General features: G+C 46.8%; 1 protein-coding gene across 4 annotated transcripts in view; it reads right to left on the reverse strand.

Moving 5' to 3' along the window:
• col4a2 (collagen, type IV, alpha 2) overlaps positions 1–21,287 on the reverse strand; it is a 56,480-nt gene that overhangs the window by 22,350 nt on the left and 12,843 nt on the right. For all 4 annotated transcript variants that reach the window (XM_027024411.2, XM_027024412.2, XM_027024409.2 and 1 more), the window contains exon 4: positions 11,354–11,434. In XM_027024411.2, coding sequence (XP_026880212.2) covers positions 11,354–11,434 — 81 coding nt within the window. The remainder of the gene's footprint in view (positions 1–11,353; positions 11,435–21,287) is intronic.

Consider the following 21,287-nt stretch of genomic DNA (forward strand, 5'->3'; position numbering starts at 1 on the left):
CAGCTCTGGAGGATGCACACGGGGCTCAGATATAATGTTTCACACCAGTTACACCACTGTATCGAGGTACCGAACCGCACCTGGGCACACACACACACACACACACACAAAACGGCCACAGCGATGACCTCGAGCTTCAGATCCGGCAAGTAGCGCATCACCTGATGATATCATTAAGTCGTCTGGTGGACTTACAGGATTAGAATTTTAAGAATAAAATATGAGGAAATATAAAAAACACTGAGCGCAGAATTATTTTACATTATACTGGAACAAGCTGGATAAATCTGGTTCAATCGACTTCAGGCAGGATTAATCCTCCTCGAATATTTCTACATCACCCTGTAACGGATTACAACAGATGTGACAAATCATGCTGAATTACATGCCGAGAGTCCGTGAACATTCCAGTATAGTGCTCTGTTCCAGGGCGGAGTTCCGAACCGCGGTGCTGGGAGTCATAACAGTGGAGCTGAGACCGGAGCAGATCTACGTGCTTGTCACCACGCCCCCATTCCAGTCCTGAGCACAAAGACCACTGTCGCAAGACAAAAATGGGAACCAGAAGGGGACCGAGAGTAAGGGCATGCTTCCAAACAGATTGAGACAGAGAGAGGGCATGCTTCCAACAGAGGGAGACAGAGAGAGAGCATGTTCGAGACAGAGGGAGACAGAGAGAGAGCATGTTTGAGACAGAGAGAGAGCATGCTTCCAAACAGAGGGAGACAGAGAGAGGGCATGCTTCCAAACAGAGGGAGACAGAGAGAGAGCATGTTTCGAGACAGAGGGAGACAGAGAGAGAGCATGTTTCGAGACAGAGGGAGACAGAGAGAGCGCATGCTTCCAAACAGAGGGAGACAGAGAGAGAGCATGTTTGGAGACAGAGAGAGAGCATGCTTCCAAACAGAGGGAGACAGAGAGAGGGCATGCTTCCAAACAGAGGGAGACAGAGAGAGAGCATGTTTGGAGACAGAGGGAGACAGAGAGAGATCATGTTTCGAGACTTCTCCTTAATGTGATTCCAACAGTATGTGATAATGTTCTCTTTATATGGGCTCTGTATATATCAGACGCACCTGATTCACACAGTGAGATGGGGGATGTGTAAACTAAGCTATAACTTTCAGCCCATTTCTATAATTTGCCAATTTTCATTATTTAACCATTGGACGTGTCTACAGAGAGAGAGGGAGAAACATCTCGATTGCTTCAGGCGTAAGAACCAATGCTCAATACTTCAACCGATTCAACAATTTACTCCCAGGAAACGGCTCACAGCTTCAAAGAGCCCATCGTCAGGGTCACGCTGGGTGAGCGTGTGACCTGGTGAGACAAGTGACCGTGTGTGAAGGGATGCGGCCATCCGCCCTCCGCATGCCCTTAACGAGAGCTGCCGCGGCGATGAGTCGATGCTGAGATGATGGCGAGAGCTGTGTCCAGCTCCGCGGCTTTGTCTTTAAAAGGAGAACTCCAGCTACGGCTGCTAAGGCGATGAGCCGGGTGCCAAGAAACAGAAATGCGCCAGAAATGGAGAGCAAAAGAGAGCGCGTTGGAGAAATAGAGTGTGACAAAGTCCAGAGATGCACGTGTGAGAGTGTGTGAAGAGACAGTTCGTGCCCAGGCTAACAAATGGGCAGGCAGTCAAACACACACACACACACACACACCCCAAATACAGCCATATTCGATCCTGTATATACACCACCACCCACACGGCAACACCCTCTGTATACATGACCTGTATACAGTCACATATATGCAGCCATATTCATCGCTGGTCAAGTCCACGCAGTTTTCAAAAGCAGCTCGAAACAGCAGACAGCTCTCACAGTTATCAGCAGACCCCTGCAACACACTCTGACAGGAGCTTACAAACGCATCTCATACACCAACACAGCAGCTCTTGTGGCATGTTTTTTTCCCTTAAGACTGAAAGGGCCACAGAATTATTTTGGAACTGCAGTAGGCTGTGTTTTGAAACAGAAGGCTTTGCACAAACAGCATGTCTGCCATGTAAAACACAGCATTAATCTCGAATCTAGTATAGGCGAAGCTTCTCCCATGGGCAGGTTTAAAAGAGAAGTTCCATAACTTTATGGAATTATGGGAAATATGGCAAAGACATGACCTCTGCAGATAAACAAACAGATTAACATTCTTGGGCATTGAACCCGTGGCTGTGTTGATACAGGCGATGGGAAAGATCTGCTGGTTCTGATTCAAATGGACTCTTGACGGACAGTTGGGGTCGGACGTCAAGCCCCGTGAGACCGCGTCCTTGCTGACTCGAGGCTGCGAACCCCCCGCCTCAATTTCCACATCATCTATTTGGGTCTATTTATTTTTTTAAGATTCTTTAACATCCGTCAAGGTGTTGCACAGCTGCCTGACGCACCTGTCGCAAGCCTTGTAAAGTGGGATCACGTGGAAGGGCCCTTCCGTCCATGTGGGCCATGTTTATAGCATGGACCCCAGCTGGGAGGAGGAAGGCTATTTAACACTCGCTTCCAATCTGAGCTCCAGTTTGGCCGGTGCAGTTTGGTCGTCGCATATTTCCGGTCCTTGTGAAATGTGACAGTCCAAACTCATGGGCAGCTCTGGGGGGGATTTCCCACACCGAGGCACCGCACATGTCCCTGGCCCTCGGTCCTGCGATTTCCACGCTCGGGATTCCTTCCCACATAGTATTTATGCTGCAGCAGCGCAGTCGGAAGGAACAGGGAAGGGAATGTTGACTCAGCAATGGATATCTCTCATTTGGGAAGGCTGGAATCTATGAAGGAAAAAACAATGAGCGAGGGAAGGATGACGGGGTGCTGCATGGGTGTCTTCCTTCTGGCAATTGTTCCCGCTGAGGGAATCTCAGCAGATATTCCATTTTTAAAAAAGTTCCTTCTGACAGGTAAACATCTAAACCTGTAAAGGAGATCACCGGTGTGTGACTGAATGCCAAATCTCTGTATTGACTATAAAGCATCCTTGGCTTTGCAACGCGCTAGATAAGATCCCGAAGATGCTGTGACATAGTGGCACACATACTGCACAGGGAGACAGGGAAAAATAACCCAGTCTGGGGGCAGTGGTTATAGAAGGACATCTCAAAATGAAATTTCAAGAGCGAATAGAATTACTGTAGCAGTTACAGGAGCGAGATGTGTCTATATTCATATGTGAGGTATGCACATGACATCACGTGAGCAGTGATGTATTCCACCAGCACGGGTGAGGGATGGCAGACTATGGAGATCAGTGAAGTGTCTCTGCGGAAAGGAGACTTTATATATATATATATATATTTTTTTTAAATTCATTCATTCATTCAGTGTATTTTACAGCATCTGTAGTACTTGTTTTGACCTAAAAACCACTGTCTGCGTCTCCATTTCAACTTCAAACACGCCAGTAAAGTGGCACAGCGGTGTCTCGGGTTTCGTATGTCTAATTTTGTTAGGTCAACATCTGCAGAGAGCAGCGTGCCCAGGGGGCCGAGCGACTGGCAGACGTGACTTTGACCCACAGCGGACCTAGCTGGACATATGCGCCAGATCAACATCCCCAACAATAAAACAACACCGCCAACATCTGGAGGCTGGGTACGCACATGCCTCCTGCATCACACTGGCCTGCTCTGGAAAAGTCTGCATTTGATTCTCATGGGACTGTTGGTATTTCATGGGACTGTTGGTATTTTCCAAAAACGTGACCCAGCCTTTGGGTTTCTCTTTTTTTTTAGGATTATCTCTCAAATCTCTCAAATTTTCTCATCAAAACACAGTCATTATTGCTTACTGCACAATCATAATTGCAAAAAAGACAAAACACATTATTATTGCAGTTCGCTTTGAATCTGTGTTTGTTTATATATGTCTAAGGCAATGCAAATTAGATTTGTTGGTGGTGTTGTTAAAAATATGATCAACGCAAAATACATTTATCGGATTCTTTTCTGACAAGTGACAAAGAGCATCAGCGCCGAAGAGCTGAAGAGAGTGAAATGGCTCTATCCCACTGCCAGGGGACAGACGGACAGCATGCAGGCTACCCCGCAGTGTCTTTAGCAGGACTCGTGTGGACGGCGAAAAAAAACCCAAGCGTGCAAATCTGGGACAAAAGCCATCAGAGTCACACTGGCCTTTCTCCGAGCGGCCGGGCACGGTTGTGCCAGGGGGAACGTCTCGGACCTGCACTGTGGAGGTGGAAGGCACAGATGCCTGTGTCTGGCAGCACAGCGCGGGTCTTTCTGTTCGGGACACATTGGTTCCACTGCGAGGCCCGTGTTCATGCTGCTGTGTTTGTATATATTTATGCTTGGCTGTATTAGCCCAGACTCGCGTGTTATCACCCGGCACACAGGCGCGTGCGCGTGCGCACACACACGCCTCAGGCACAGACAAAGGTGCTTGGGCCTGGGAAGGACTGCAGGACATGAAAATAAAGTTGAAGCAAGTCAAAGTGTAACTGTTGGAAGGAGAAACACGGATCACAGATGTCCCATAAAAGAATATTGACCCCACACCGATGTACCAGGAAACTGTGTGAACGTGTGAGTGTGAGTGCATGAGTTTGGGTATGTGTCTGTATTTATGTGTACAAATCCCCTTGACCTGTGTATGCATGTGTGCTTTGTATGTGTGTGTGTGTGTGTGTTTGTGTGTGCGCGTATCAACATGTGTGTGGCGGAGGCCTGGCTGCGTGCCTGCCGTATCCCAGAGGTCTTTGGAGCCAGACACCTGCGTGGTTGCCTCAGAATTCAGGAATGAAGTGTCTGAGGTCCAGCGCTGAGAACAGATATGGCACAGCTGTCTAGGCAATGAAGATGATAGCTCTATAACATGAGCATGAGAACTCAACAACTAATTAAGACGTTTACTGTACCATTATATCCTAACTCGCAAGGATTAACACCGTCTGTCATAGTCAAAAATCTAATTTCCTTAATGGAAACAAGTAATCACATGTAATGCGATACAAACTGCACCTGTGGGTAAAGTATAATTTAATACTGGAAGCAGTAATATTACCTCACGCTATGATACCAGTAATATACTTGTGTCCAGTCCAGTCAGCGAGGCGAAAGGCCCCTCTTTCTCATGGAAAAAGTGTCTTTCCATGACACTAACCTAAACCCTAACCCTAGCCCAGCTGGGACCGGCATGCCAAAGTCTTTGCGCATTAGCAGGTCAGCCAGCCAATCGGGGCAGAGGTCCAAACGTGGGCGGATTAATGACCGATCTGGCCACGCTGGCCACTGGAGCTCTGGAGATCAGTGATGGTTCTGTCCAACATTATTCTGACCAAATTACAGATTAAGGAGCGCAGCGCACAGAACCAGCAACAGATTAGCTAGTTTCATCAATTCTTCCTGGTGAAGATCTGTGCCTGTCACACCGTTATTCAGCGCCTGAATAAATGTGATTTTGAGAGTAACAGGTTTAGGTTTGACCCCTGAGAGAATTTGACGTGGAACATACGGATAACGTGGGTGAACCAGGTGTAGCGGTCATGCTCCCCACAAACACTCTGAGCCTCTGGACATGTGAAAGGCCATTTGACAGACCTGCAGGAAACACTTGGAGTGCCCATTATACAGACACAACACTAATTATGTTAAATACAAAGAAACACAGCAACCGAGACCTGCAGCAGTACACGTCGGCACCGTGGGAAGACGCAACATATGCGAAACACCACCGAGCAAAAGTGTCAGTGTAGATGAAGGAATCGTGATAAAATACAGTCCACCGATACGTGAAAGAGTGCGTGAAGCCAAATGTGAAAACACGGGTACAGCAAAGTGGAATTAACAGAAAATGGAACCTCTGTTATTACTATAAGCATCATTACTGTGACTCTTATTCTAGGAAACGCTAAGGAACAGCCATCCCAGTGTTCCAAGCCCACTAAAGAGCAGCCAATCATCATATAAGACTGCCAGTGACATCAAAGTATGCATGAGATTTGCCTTAGATGAGGAGTAAGAGCATGTGCGGAAGATGGGCGTGTTGGAGAAATGTGTTTGGAGACTCCAGAAGGGCTTTGGGGGTCTGGCTAAGGGGAACATATCAAAACAGGCAATGTGGGAAAGACATAGGAGCTAAGTAGGAGGCTACCTCTTCCTCACTCAGCAGGTACCCTCCTCTGTGAATTAATGTGATCCAGAGAGAGCTCTAGTTGTTTCAGCTGATAGCTTTCTTCATCTGATTACCCTTTCTCATAATAAAAATCAGATTTTACAGGCACAAAATGCTCTGAATCACAGTATGAATTCCCTTAAAACATCTCTAAAAGACTCAAATCTTCATGTCCTCTTAGATTCTATTGTAGTATTTTTTTTGTTTGTTTGTTTAAACCACATAACTGAAGTGTGAGCTCAGAGTGAAGAAGCATTGTGAAGGCCCCCAGGTGTCCGTGTGTTACCTCACACAACCTTCTAGCACTTGAGGAAACCTCTGACTAAACGTACATATTGCAGCAACATATTTAATAGCGCTCTGAATTTTAAAAGCTACTTGGAAAAAGTTGGGATAATAATGTCTCAAATTAGCACGTTCAAATGAAGTTACCATTTTATTTTTTGATATATAATAAGATAACCGGTAACTCAGCAACCCAGGGAACTGAGTTGTTACGTGTGCTAGAAGTAACTCGCTGAAGTAACCCTGGCCTTTGACACTTAATTCTTCTGCTTACATGTTGCATCCTGAACTAGTCATTAAGCGTACAAGATAAAAGTCCTTCCTATCTGAGGTCAACTGTCATTTGCCCAAGACTGAAAAACAAACAACCGTCTCTGGAGGGGGAGTGGAGGGGGATTCTCGAGGTCTTATTTATGTCCAGTTGCGGCTTGTTGTAGCCTCGCGGTAATCTTCTGCACACAATGACTCTCTTGTCCCGTCACAGCCGGTTCTCCAAAGAGGCTCTGAAGGGTCTGGCAGGGACCTTCAAAGATGCTACAGCTGGTTATAACCAGCTGCAGACCCGGGGGGTGTGGTGCAGCCGAGGAATAGAGAGCTGCTCTCATCCAAAGAACGGACACCAAGTTTAATTTGGAAAATGTCATCCTACGATCCCTATAATTGAGCTGATCGGTGTGGAGATGGTTTGAGAGAAGACCATAAAGGATGTCCCAGTCCTTTACCTGTGATGTAGTCTGATCACAGATGGGAAATTTCCTACTTAGATAAATCCAGTAATGGTTTGAGAAAGGCTAGTCTCCTCTAGTGAGAAAGGGAATGAGGAATGTTGTAGGGTTCGCAAGGAGCTATGTAGGCATTCAACATGAGGAATTTCGTATGTCCTTTGAGGAGGTTTAATGAGCTTGCTTTGCAAGACCTCTGATGAGGTTTAACGAGGTTTTGGTTTTGGAAAAAAAAAAAAAAGCACCTCACATAGAAGCATGCTCTTCTTGTGTCAGATCTGTCTGAGCTCCATGTAGCCTCCATCTATTTAGATGAACTGAGAGATCTGAGCTTTATGCAGTGTAAGTGAAAACATACAAAATGGTAAGATCAAAACTCTCCATAAACATCTCCGTCCCGCACCAACCCAACACAGAATTAAGCACCAGGGAAGGAATGTCTGCAGAAACCTATAATCACAATCTACTATTTGAGTGACTATAACAAGTTTGGACAGCCTTTTCCATAACCTGTCTCTGCTAACTGATACCCAGGGCTGTCCGTTCCGGTCTGGTCCCTAGCTGCAGACCATGGCATGCGGACTGTGAACAGAATTCCTGTGTGAGATACACAGACTTGCCAGACTTTTCAACCACTAACTGAGGTCTGACATCTGAAAGTACATCTAACGTCAAAACCCTGCGGCAGTAAACATAAAGAACTGTCTGGAAAATGTCAGGTACAATTGGAGGATATTCCACTCAGACCAGCGGTTACAGTGCAAAGCAGCTTCCAAACAGAGGAACCCAGGCTGACGTAAACATAGCCACAAGGTGACAGGGTTAGGCCTGCAAGTACACTTTATCTTTCCTTTGAGACTCCAGACAGTAACATTCCAGTCAATCATTGCATCCTCTGCTTGAGAGTCATAGATGTTTGTGGAATTCCATAGCGTCGGGATTTGGAATGAACACTCAACATATTGACCTGTAACACAGAAATAGCTTTGGATACAAGTATCTCTTGCCATGTCTGTGGGCATGGAAAGAAGGGCATGTATGTGATTTTGCCAAACGGGGATCTGATAATGCTCATTGTGCTGTGCATTCGTGTGTCATTTCCTGTTCCAGCTGGACTATAGAGTTTTCCCACGGTAGATAAGGCCATACATTTATCCTTTTCAAAACACAAACGCACTCAATTGCTACATCTGTCCTCTTCTCGACCGTGTTCTGTCTGCTCTGTTAGAACAGGTCTCTGTCTTCCTCTCATCCGCTAAGCGTTTCGTGTTAAAATGTCGTAGTATGTTGTGAACTGTCTGGTGGCCAAAATGCCCAATAAAGAACTTCTATCCTTAGCGCCGTTCTGAGAGCCCCACCCATTTTCTCAGGAACAGCAGGAAGGGTCTGAGAGAACACAAAGCCCACTATTGATCTGCATTTAGACATTTGGAGTGGAGAGGATGTGCACTGATGTGCCATTACGGTGTCTTAGTGGCCTTCTGGAGAGCTGTATCTCCCTGGCAACACAAACTCAGACTCCCATCTCTTCGGTGGACAGTGAAGTTACTCGCACCAATAGTTTCTCATGAGAAAAAACAACATTTCTCTAGGAAAAAAAAAATTGTTGCTTTACGCGTTCAGCCTTACTAAACAGCACGCCGAACAAAACATGTTGGAAAATGTCCGCCTATTTGTTTTAACTGTAAGGCATTAAGGTTTATTTGGTTGGGTGATCAGCTGTTCATTTGCACAGGATGGCGTGGACGTTGCCAGCCATGCTCACGTTTCACAGTCCGCGCGGCACGGATCACAGCCAAAGGAGGTGGTGCGTGAACCCGGGCCAGCCCAAGATGACTGGCTGCCCACCGGGAATAACCTCAAGCTCACAGGACTAACAGTTCTTCTAAACAGTCAGGCGTGCTTGGTCCAAACTCTTCGATATTGCCTCTGTCTTTGTCTGCAGTAAACATTTCACAATCGCCATGTTAACAAGGCCTTTTGGATTTTGCATTTAATACTGGATGAGGTTTTAGTGAGTGCAAAGCTGATGAATGTGTAAATAGCCTCTGCGGTTGAATGACAGTCGTTTAAATGCAAGATTTGATCAGGCATGTCAAACAGCTGTTGGCGCTATGGGACGTGCTGCAGAGCAGAGGAAACCCCACGTGATTCACGTGAGCCACTACATCGAATCTGATGCCTATAGCACATGGATTTACCTGTCTTGTAATGATATCATTGGTATGTACTAAATCAGTATCACAGCCAGGACAACCACAGAGTTTTTAATGCAGGGCAGCATTAAACATATCCTGTAACACCCCAATAATATGAATCATAACTTGTGGTAAGGGTGGTTGTGCTCCCGCACCCAAGTCTTGCACGTTGATCGAATTTATTGTAGTTTACCATGCTGTCCTGTTTCATGCCATAAATGTGTAAATGTGTTTTAAAACCTATTTGTTATATATGAGATCAATATGGCAGCAAACAAAGCTCACACCCTTTGATTGTCCAGTCTGACACTGTAATGACTGAAAGTTGCTCATTCTCGTGCATGTTAGGCCCAGACAGCTGAGGTCCAATGGGGTGGGGGAACATGAAATGCATGCAGACATCTGTGAGGCTCTGTTTCTCCTTGACGACAATATTTATGGACGGGCACATAACACCAGGGACAGGATGTAGACCTTGGCGGGAGGACGAGAGACACTACGCAAGAGTGGTAGATGCACAAGGCACGGTTTACACAAACACTGCACACAAGAGGGAAACTATTCAAACGTATTCAGTTAAAAAAAAAAAGGAATGAAAACTGAGCATGTGAGTCACATGTCTGCGTGGGAAAGGCCTTCTCGTAGCAGGAGCATGAAGAGAAAAATGCCCAGGATTCTTTTGTTGCTACTTTGGACGTATGTGGAGGCAACAGTGAATGAATCAAGGGCAGATACTTTCAATCGCTTCGTACCTGATTACACACGTAGCGCCTCTTTAAGGCGAGACGCTCGGTAAGCCAGAGAGCATGAGGAAATACACGACATTTTCCCATTTAATGACATTAGATGAAACATGTCCTCTGGACATTCTGTATTGAGATAGACAATGCCCAAAATTTCATGGTAGCTGTAATAAATTCCTCTGGGCCTTGGTACCGATCAATCAGACCTTCCTGTCCTTTTCAATACAGTTCAAGAAGACAGATAGCACTGAAGACTTGGCCCGTGCTCACGAGACTCTCTGTATCCTGATGTTTACTGTGGAATGCGTTTCCTCCCTTTCCGCCTGCACACAAGAAATTTCTTGTCATCGCGTCAGGCGAAAGGTCCCAGATATATCCGGCAAACTGTGTGCTTATATCTCGAGCAGTTTGTTATAGACATTCACTAATTCGACTGTGGCTCTGAAGCACGTAATCACACCCCGGATGAAGACACTGCTGAACCTAGCTGGGCTTCATCAATGAGACCAGACCGAGAATTTGAATCAAGCCCCGATATCTTTAAGGCAGAACGTGTTTCACAGCATGGCTCTGGAGTGCAAAGTTGAAAATACCATTGACATTATGAGGCTGTGCAGCTGCTCTCTGCTGAAAGCGAATTCACCATGGCAGCACACCCTCCGCTGACAGATTCCTAGCTCTTAGCGGCTATTAGTGGGGGCTCGTTAGTGGGGGCCCTTCCCCATTATTTCATTAAGGCACAGTGTTTAGTCTGCTTTCATATGCTTGCTCTCGCAACGCGTCGCCAGCTCCTCTGAAACTCCTCTCCATCTTCTTCTCATTTGAACTAATGAACCTGGGGCATGCCAGAACCAGCTGGAAAATGGAAACAAGCCAAAACAGGTGTGCGAGATGGAGATCTAGACCGACTGCGTATGACTGATCTGTGACCTGTATGGCTACAACGTCCGCGTGGGGGATCTGACAGAGATCTTTAAATGGTTCTAAGCTGTAACTGGTTCTAAGGTTAAAGGCTTGCCAAGAAATTCCGGCAAGCACGTGTTACAGTTTAACCACCCGGTGTTTGACTCTTGGCGATATGCTTTTGGCACGTTCTTTTGTTTTGTGGTGCTGTAACTGTGACTTTACGGGTGCTCATCCTCTCCTTTGGCTCAGTCTTCATTCCCAGCGTTCATACTGGGAAACAACAAGCTGTGGCAGAGGACGCGCGGAGGTCCGCGTAGGGACGAAGGACAGACACGGAGACGGAGGGACGCCAGGACGGAGACGCTTACCCTGGCCCCCTTCTCAGGGTAACACTGACACCCGCCGCTGCAGTCTCGACCCCCGCATGGCCCGCTGGACTTCTTGCCGCCCTGGGGGAAGAAAAGAAGACAAACACACAGTCATTAGCTGGCTGTTCCACTCTTTTAACGTCATTTCAGATCGTATCTGGTGCGTGATGTAAGCAGCACAGTAAACTGGCTCTCTCCATTCTCAGCTTAACGGATTGCTTATACGACCGAACCAAGTGTGTTGTCCGGAACGGTGTGTTGCACCATGGAGACGCTGAGGCGGAACCCCACCCCAACCTGCCCGAGCCCCTGCCCTGAGCGCATTTGAGAGCATCTCTGTAACAGTTGTGACAGGACAGGTCAGGCTGTTGCGGCATTTAAATTCTTGCTAAACACTTAATAAGCACTGTTTACTTTGCAGCTGTTCGTACTTAAATGATGTCTCTGGCAAACCAGGAGGGAACCCCAACTCCATTTGCAACATAGCAATTCCCATAATTGGAAGGTGGAGGGTGTGTGGGAGGGGGTTGCTCTAATGTTGGTTCAGTACATTTTCTTTACGATGATTTTCCTATCTACTGCGTAAAACAACTTGTATATTTTATTTGGTACAAACTCTGTAACAAAGCCACTTTTAGAGGGGACACTTTTCATTAGACACAAGTCACTGTGGAACACGCTGACTTCAACTGGTCTCCACTAAACTATGTGAGCACCACCATAAACCCAGATCCGCACTGACTTAAATCACCAACCGATTCGGTCACTTAAATGCTTCTCAATGAATATTAATGAGCAAAATGAATAATTATAAGAGATGAATTATAACAGAACTGAATTAATATGACTGAAATTACATCCTTGTAAGAGGTACTGTTTCTTGTGAGCTACATTCTATGACATGCCACCGACTCCGCCTACACACTGATCTACACGCTGGTCTGATGAAGTCTCTGGGTGTGGAGAACAAGCAGAAAACTGGTGCCTTTATCCTGGCAGGCCGTATCCATGGACGTATGCGAACAGAGAGAATTCTGTCTTTTCACTTCGATTCTGGATATAAAATGCACAAAGACCACATTGAGCCGTCTGGCCTGCACCACAAAGTGCTCCATTTAAACACCCTTTCATGCTTCTTTATCTCTGGAGCACAAAACAGATATTTAAATGTCGAAGGAATGCGGAGAACTCAATGTCTTCCTTTCAAACATTTGTGCTCCCTGAACTGTGAAATTCAAACAGAATTCGACAGACCCGGATGTATTTTCCCTGCTGAAGGGCAGCTGTACTTGCAGTACATGCAAAAACCCATGCCAAGCCCATTCTGTGGGATGAGTTATCCACACTCATCGGAATAGTGTGGATTCTGTCAGTGCGCATGTGCAAAAATATGAGTGGGGGACTCCAGAGGGATATAAAGGGGGGGAGATGGCTCACACTAAAACAATGAGAGAGGGAGGGGCCTGGTTTGTCCAATCGCCAAACAGTTGATGATTCCTGCAGATGATGCGGGCGGTATTGTGTTCTATCCTGTCGCAGTCCACCCACCTCACCGAATCACCTTTTCCACATGCCTTGAGCAATGAGCATCTGCTCAGTATGAATCATTACTGACCGCTGTGGAAAACAAGGGCATGCGTGACCATTAAGGTAAGCGCAAGAATGCTGCCTTTCATGGGCCACTGGTCGTTATCTTCCTGCCTCACCAAACAGAGGCGCTATTTTGGACCGTCTCTTTAGAGGCACTCTCATATCTGATCAATTGTCAGGTGTGAAAATCCCAAGAGCAGCGGGACAAAATGACAAAGCTCTTCGGCACGCAAAGCTCGCAGGGTAGCTCTCCGAGCACGTGACGGAGTGAGCTAGCAGAGACTCGCTCCGAAAGGCCGGCCTGAAACCTTTAGGGCTCTTTAGATGGACTGGCCTGCCGTGAGGACGCTCAGGAGCTCACGGGTCAGAATTCGCCACCAGACAAATGGAAAAGAGGAGACAAAATAACAACAATGCCATTGCAGTTTATTAGACTCCGATATTCCACAAAAATCAGACAAGAGCATAATGGCGAGATAAAGGATCAGGTCTGTAAATAATGTTGCGGCTTTAAAACCTCAACGATTTAAAAAAAAAGGGACCCAGCTCATGGTCCAAGGACGCTTCATAAATGACGAAGTCTTTAGCTTCAGCCATTTTTAGGTCTTTGGTAAACCGAGCTCTCGCTCCGAGGTGGCATCGGACATAATTCAGCCAGGCAAGTGTTACGAGGAGTAACCAATTTCATCGGTCACTCGGCCTGCTAAATAAAGAAAGCTGACAAGATTTAGACCTGAGTGGAGCATATAATGTCTGTGGAAGACATCCTGAACCTTCAGAAATATCAACAGCATTTGTTAGGCAGAAAAAACCAAAAACATAATGAACTACATACGGCATAATCCGAAGGCCATTAAGTAGATAATCATGTGAACCGAATCATTTTGATGCGTGGTGTACACCATGTCTGCCCAACTCTGGTTCTGGAGATCTAAGACCTTGCAGGGTTTACACTGGTATCTCTGAGGCAGGACTGGTTTCTTTTTAAGCAAACAGTAGAGGCTTTCAACAGAATTAGAGGGAACTAGAGGGAGGGAATTCCTTGCTTCATTATACAACTCACATATGGATATCCTGAAACTGCTGGCATTCGGGCGCATGAAAAGTGCACTGAAGTTTCCCGTAACATAACTCGCCCACATCAGAAATGAAAAAGCTCCTTTAACATTGACGTGATGAGTCTTCTTCAGGCTTCTTCAGTCCCACAGCGATGTGAGTGAACACTAAAGAGCAGCTGAAAGCCTCGCTCTTATTTGGCGAGTGGAGAGTGGCAGAAAGACAAGTGAGACACATCCGCCTGTTCTGAGAGACCGCGAGGGGCACACACCTCTTCCCTATCCTCCCAGACCAAACGTGACCCAAACCACCGTCAGAGGCGCTGAGCTCCCGGTGGTGCTCTTGGAGAAGAACGCTGCTTACAGAGGTGATTCACAGGCTCTCTCAATGGTAGGAAACATCCCCTTTCACAGCTGTCTGCCCTCCCAGTGTGGGTTCCACACCCAGACGGCCTGTGTTTCTGAGAAGCTGCCGGTTCTCTCTGCAAATGTGGCAGATCTGGCCGAGTGGGTTGGCACTTCGTGGCACAGTCCCATTCTCCAACAATTTCAGCTGCGTTATCAAAGTACGTTGCCAGGTAGCGTAATGCAAACATGTACCAGGTGGTATACGGTGTCAAGTGAGCGGTAATTAATAACCTACGCATTACAACTTACAGACTCACTGGGTGCTCGGAGTGCAGAGATCTCTACAGGGAAATCTTACGGCCTGGGATTGTGCTTATTTTCCGTACTAATGGACTGGTGTATCTTTAGTGCTGGAGACTTTGGACTGTGTTTACTTGACGTGGCTTTATGACACAGCAAAGACTCAGAGGACTGATTCCAAAGCCTGCATGTTTACATAGCTCGGGGGGCACACACACCGCGAGACACTACATCTTACGTTCTCTGTTCTGTTAAAGATCGGAACTTCCAGATAGAGGACACTACGCGCATGTGCACGTGTCGCTGCGAGAGTCCCTGTGGCCAAACACTTGAATCATATGCCTTTCCCAGCATACTGCTTTAGTCATAACTATATGTGGCTAACCACCAACTCACGAATCCAAGCACTTGTATTCCGTTTTCCCAGCTCCCAGAGCAAAGCCAAGATGACAGGTGTCTGGCACAGGCCGATTTCCCGACGCCGGGCCCCTTCCACCGCTGGAGTCTGGATGCTGCGTGAGATATTGGCAAAAAAAAAAAAACAAACCACCGCCCCTGTGTGCACTGACATATTTGATTAATCCGAGGGCGTGGGATAAAACAGAAAGATATTCCAGCAGATAAGCCCTGAGCCGTAGGCCGTGTAACTGAATGAGCTGGTTATAGACAACGTAAACCACAGTGGGCTGAGGAGCACGATTTAAAACAAGATTCAGAAAACTGGAGGACATAACACCAACACCAATGACGAACAAAAGGCTAAAACAATGGAGGTTGATTTAAAAAGCACTGGGGGAAGAAAATGATTTTTTACAGACAGTCTACCTATTCACCATGAGCGCTGTGCACTGAGAATGCTGGCTGGCTGGCTCATGACTTCGTGGTGGAGATTGGGACATCCTGAGGAATTCGGAACGTCACTAACGGCTACCAAACACGGACACACCACTGGTTTCTGACATTTTGACACACATACCAAAGATTTTCTCCTTGTACTCTGACATTTTGAGTACTCTGCTGCTTTGTGTCTCCGTCCGCTAAAAACAACATGAAATCGTGGCAGACAAAAGCAGAAGACCATGTAGTCACCCCTAACCTCTGAGATCCAAGACACTGTAAGCAATTTTAAGTTTCAGACACGAAGTGCAGACGTGAATTTTGTCCCCTCACGACAACAATCAAGACATCTGGTTCTGTTCTCTGAGATTTGAGCCGTTTCAGGTAAATCTGCCCACAAAACTAACAAACAACAGAATGCTATAATACCCTAAACTTTACGCACATAAACCCAGAGAGGTGAAAGACAGGACTACCTTACTGACACTTATCTGCCTCTGAGTGTTATACACAAAAAATAAAAATTTGAGATAAGATTACTTTGATGTGTTTTTATGAATCATACAACTGGGTCTTATTCTTTTATATCATGATAAAGTTGCTGTGGTGTCAAAGGACCTGGATCATTCTAAGCCTTTTGATCTTTGACTGTCTGCCCTCTGACCTCGGCTGTGATTCCATCTGGGCCAGGGGCTGACCCCTGCCGAGGGTCAAAGGGTAAACGCTGATAGAGGATCAGCAGGGCAAGAGTTGTCGTCGTGTACAAAACTGCAAAGACCCAGAGATTCTACCAAATGCGCGACTTCAAAGAGACTTTCATTACCGAGTGACTGTTGGCTTTTTAGTTCAAATGTAAATGACAAAATCTGACATCAAAGGTACAAATGGAAATCACTCATATTGATAAACTACAGCTGAAGTTGATAGGACGCAATAATTTTTTGTTCTAAAACATAAACCGCTGTTATACCTTGTTAGACGGTGTATTGTAGGTATACTGCAGGCAAAGGCGTTTGTGTTCGACAGTGTCCATATGTTCCGCGATATGTATTTAAAGCTCACGGGCGAGAATCTGACCGCTCAGTACCATGAAGGAGGCGGCCGTTTAACTCGCAAACAAAACAAATAATTTCCTCCCTGCAAATAAAGGCTGCGCACCAGCAAACGCTATCCACGGTAAAGCTACACCAAGCGCCCGTTTCCTGCCGCTGGTGCCAACTTCCTCTCCTCATGGAGACTTTCATCCGCCCTGTTCTCTCCTCTGCCTGCGCCCCCTGTTCTGTTGCCCGGTGCTGGTGCTGGTGCTGGTGCTGGCCCAGGCCAGGGGTGCACGGGGACCCCGCCTGCAGGGAGGATGGAGGCATACCACCTGCTTATTAACTGAGCTTTTAATGGGAGGGATGTGGGAGCAATGTGACCTTTCTGTGTGTGTGTGTGTGTCTGTGTGTGTGTGTCTGTGTGTGTCTGTGTGTGTATATGTGTGTATATGTGTGTGTGTGTGTGTGTGTGTGTGTATGTGTGTGAGTGAGTGAGTGAGTGTGTGTGTGTGTGTGTGTGTTGGACACACTCTAACAGTGACACACTCTACTGCAGCTTCATTGCAGGAGCGTAAACAGTTGCCTAATTAAATTAAGCACAAGCACATTTTACACCCACCCACACACACACACACACACACACACCTGTGAGGGTGCTTAGCAAGTAATCAATTTCCCCATTATCAATCACTGGAGAGAAATAATTATATATTTACATACTGTACTGTCACCAAATCAAAATCTTCAACATGTGAAAGCAGTGAGACACTCTGGATCCGAGTGATGGAGGATTCCAGACACACTACAAATCTTTCATTGTTTTACACACAGAGCCAGAAATAACTGGAATAAAGAGTTCCACTGGTACATCTTACAAAGATCTGAACAGCAGGATTAAACGGATATCAAACAGGAAATATCCAGTTGTCTGCACGAATGGCTCCTAAAATGAGGTCTGGTCTATGTATAAGTCTCGCGGTCACCCATTCCTGCAGTGCTGTTATTCTGGCCTGTTCCTCTGGACACAGCTGTTTCGAGAACGACCTGCTTCCGATCACAGCACTGCAACGGAACTGAGCTCAGGACTTTCTGCTGATACGCTCGGTGTTGTGTTGCGAGATCTAATCTTGTTTTAGTTTTAGCCCACAGATCTGCAGATTCTCTGACACTCTTCGGGTCTCCTGATCTAATAACTGACCTCGGACTGGGGCGTCTGAGCGGACCCCTGCCGCTAAACCCCCTCCGTGTGCTACACATCTGCAGCGAGGTTTTCCTCAAGCATGATGCTCTGTCTACATTCACCAGAAAGTTCTCTGTCTGGAGTTCCTTGTCACGTACGTGAGGATTTGGGGGCGTTCTCCCGTGTCTGCAGGAGAACCTGTTTGTCTCAGTAGTGGAGCTGTGCTGAAATTCTTCCACATTTAACAGTCTGCTTGATTATAGACTGATTGAATACGAGAAAACGCTAAATGTTTTGCGTGTTGCCTAGAAACACGTTTTATCACTGTGACTTAGATGAAGATCAGATCACGTTTAAGATCCGTTCATGCATAAATCCAGATAATTCCAAAGGCTTCCAAACGGTAAGAGGACACTATAAAAATATAGTGCCAACTCTTGAGTGATAAGATTCTTAGATATATAAGCTGTAGTAAGAAATTTAACACCAAACTCCTATATAATGTCAACACCTGTTTAAAGTCTTCTGCCTATAGTACATCTGAGACGATGGCGCTTACTGATTTAAAAGTGATGTATTCAGAAAAGCCTCCTTAAGACCCACAATGTTAACACACACTGGAGATCAAACATCTGTTATGGGAGCTCGGAGGCCCCCCCCCAGGAGAGCACGGGCGTGGACAATAAGGAGAAGCGAAGGGCGAATGGTTGTCCTTGTTCAGGGAGAAGGGGGTCTAAATGACCCCCATGAGTCTCAGGGACCACAGGCCTGAATCAGGGAGGACGAGACAGAGGCAGCGGGTGCGTGTTATGGCTGGCACGCCCTTCTGCGCCCGTGGGTTTTGCTGGGCCTTCGAGCACAAAAACAGATGTAGGCGGCCCAGCGGTCTGGGGGCCCAGGGCACGTGTACCTGAGTACAAAGGCGCAGGGCACAGGGCTAATCTCCGTCCCCGGGGGCGGAGCCTGAAGAGCGGGCGCGTGCCTGCAAGACCGCCGTCCAGACGTCACGCGCATCATCCTCAGTGCTTAAAATAAATATTTACTTTGAGCGGCCCTGTCCAGTAGGCTGGATGGCACTCAGCTAGCACACAAAATAACGACCATTATTACCCTGGGGCCCAAAACTTCTGTGCTGTATAGTTCATTTGCAATAATATTTAGAAAATAATAAACAATAAATCTAATAAAATAAATATTACATGTATATTAGGTTAATGTATAATATTAGGAACATCATAACTCCAGTAAACTGGATTTTATTAGACGTGTATTTTAGATATATAATTTAATAGATCTTATTATTTATTAGTTTATGTAAAGCCCCTCAGCTTATCTAAAGACAGCCATATTCACAGTTTCTCTGACAGTGCAAACTGCATAATATAGCACTAGTTAAAAACTTTATCATGACTTAGTGTCATGTTAGTAGCATCATAAATTTACATGGTATACAATTCATATTATGATGCAATAGGGAAGCAGATATATGTGTGCGCACGCAGACACACACACACACGTGCACACACAACTGAAAATATTTTTCTTGGCTGTGGTTGTGCAATTTCAGCCTTTCTTGTAACAACTGCAGATATCCTCCATTAAACAGGCTCATTATTGAGATAAGGTGAATTCCTCTGGGCCATTTTCTGCCAACATCTCCTGGAAACTGTATCAGTCTCTCATTTCTCATTCAAGTTTCTCAGCCGTCTCCACTGTAGCTGCTGTTTGGTAGCCTGCACTTTCTGTGACACTGCCACTCACTTCCGGATTTCTTATCCGGTTTAAGCAGTGCCAGGACCAGAGCAGCAATGAACACAGAAGGTAAATTCCTAAAGGGACTGCTGTTGCAGTGTGTCCATTAGAGCCCATGTATTCAACAGTGTCCTGGGTCCATCATTCATTTATTTACATTTATCAGCAAGTACAACTTGAGTAATTGAGGTTAAGGGTCTTGCTCAGGGGCCCAACAGTGGCAACTCGGCAGCAGGGGGGCTTGAACCAACAACCTTCTGATTACAACTCAAGTAAGCTAACCACTGAGCCGCCGCCACCACCCTTTCAGGGCTGCCACAGTACCTGTGTCTGTCAGTAGCTGTGTCTGTCAGTACCTGTGTCCACCTGTGCCTGTCAGTACCTGTGTCCACCTGTGCCTGTCAGTACCTGTGTCTGTGCCTGTGTCTGTCAGTACCTGTGTCCACCTGTGCCTGTCAGTACCTGTGTCTGTGCCTGTGTCTGTCAGTACCTGTGTCCACCGGTGTCTGTCAGTACCTGTGTCAACCGGTGTCTGTCAGTACCTGTGTCTGTCAGTACCTGTGTCTGTGCCTGTGTCCACCTGTGCCTGTCAGTACCTGTGCCTGTGCCTGTGTCCACCTGTGCCTGTCAGTACCTGTGCCTGTGCCTGTGTCTGTCAGTACCTGTGTCCACCTGTGTCTGTCAGTACCTGTGTCCACCTGTGTCTGTCAGTACCTGTGTCTGTGCCTGTGTCTGTCAGTACCTGTGTCCACCTGTGTCTGTCAGTACCTGTGTCCACCTGTGTCTGTCAGTACCTGTGTCTGTGCCTGTGTCTGTCAGTACCTGTGTCACAGGTCTGTGTCTGTCAGTACCTGTGTCCACCGGTGTCTGTCAGTACCTGTGTCCACCGGTGTCTGTCAGTACCTGTGTCCACCGGTGTCTGTCAGTACCTGTGTCTGTCAGTACCTGTGTCTGTGCCTGTGTCCACCTGTGCCTGTCAGTACCTGTGCCTGTGTCTGTCAGTACCTGTGTCCACCTGTGCCTGTCAGTACCTGTGCCTGTGCCTGTGTCTGTCAGTACCTGTGTCCACCTGTGTCTGTCAGTACCTGTGCCTGTGCCTGTGTCTGTCAGTACCTGTGTCCACCGGTGTCTGTCAGTACCTGTGTCCACCGGTGTCTGTCAGTACCTGTGTCCACCGGTGTCTGTCAGTACCTGTGTCTGTCAGTACCTGTGTCTGTCAGTACCTGTGTCTGTGCCTGTGTCCACCTGTGCCTGTCAGTACCTGTGCCTGTGTCTGTCAGTACCTGTGTCCACCTGTGTCTGTCAGTACCTGTGTCTGTGCCTGTCTGTCAGTACCTGTGTCCACCTGTGTCTGTCAGTACCTGTGTCTGTGCCTGTGTCTGTCAGTACCTGTGTCAACCGGTGTCTGTCAGTACCTGTGTCCACCTGTGTCTGTCAGTACCTGTGTCCACCTGTGTCTGTCAGTACCTGTGTCTGTGCCTGTGTCTGTCAGTACCTGTGTCCACCTGTGTCTGTCAGTACCTGCGTCTGTGCCTGTGTCTGTCAGTACCTGTGTCTGGGCTCTGTACATATGCAGCGATGATCTGAGAAGCTGGAAAATGAAGAGTTCTTATGTTTTACACAGGCTAAAATCAAAATGGACTGGGTAGACAGACCAGAGAGTGAGTGAGGGAGGGAGGGGGAGAGAGAGACAGAGAGAGAGAGCAAGAGAGAGAGAGAGAGAGAGAGAGAGAGAAGTGTTTAGGAAGGGATATTCTTTTAGCCCCTTCCTGTGTGCAGCTGTAGGTTAGTATGCAGGAAGTACCGCTTTCATTCGCAGTTCCCATGGGAAGATT

The sequence above is a fragment of the Electrophorus electricus genome, chromosome 25 (assembly GCF_013358815.1).
Source record: "Electrophorus electricus isolate fEleEle1 chromosome 25, fEleEle1.pri, whole genome shotgun sequence".
NCBI lineage: Eukaryota > Metazoa > Chordata > Actinopteri > Gymnotiformes > Gymnotidae > Electrophorus > Electrophorus electricus.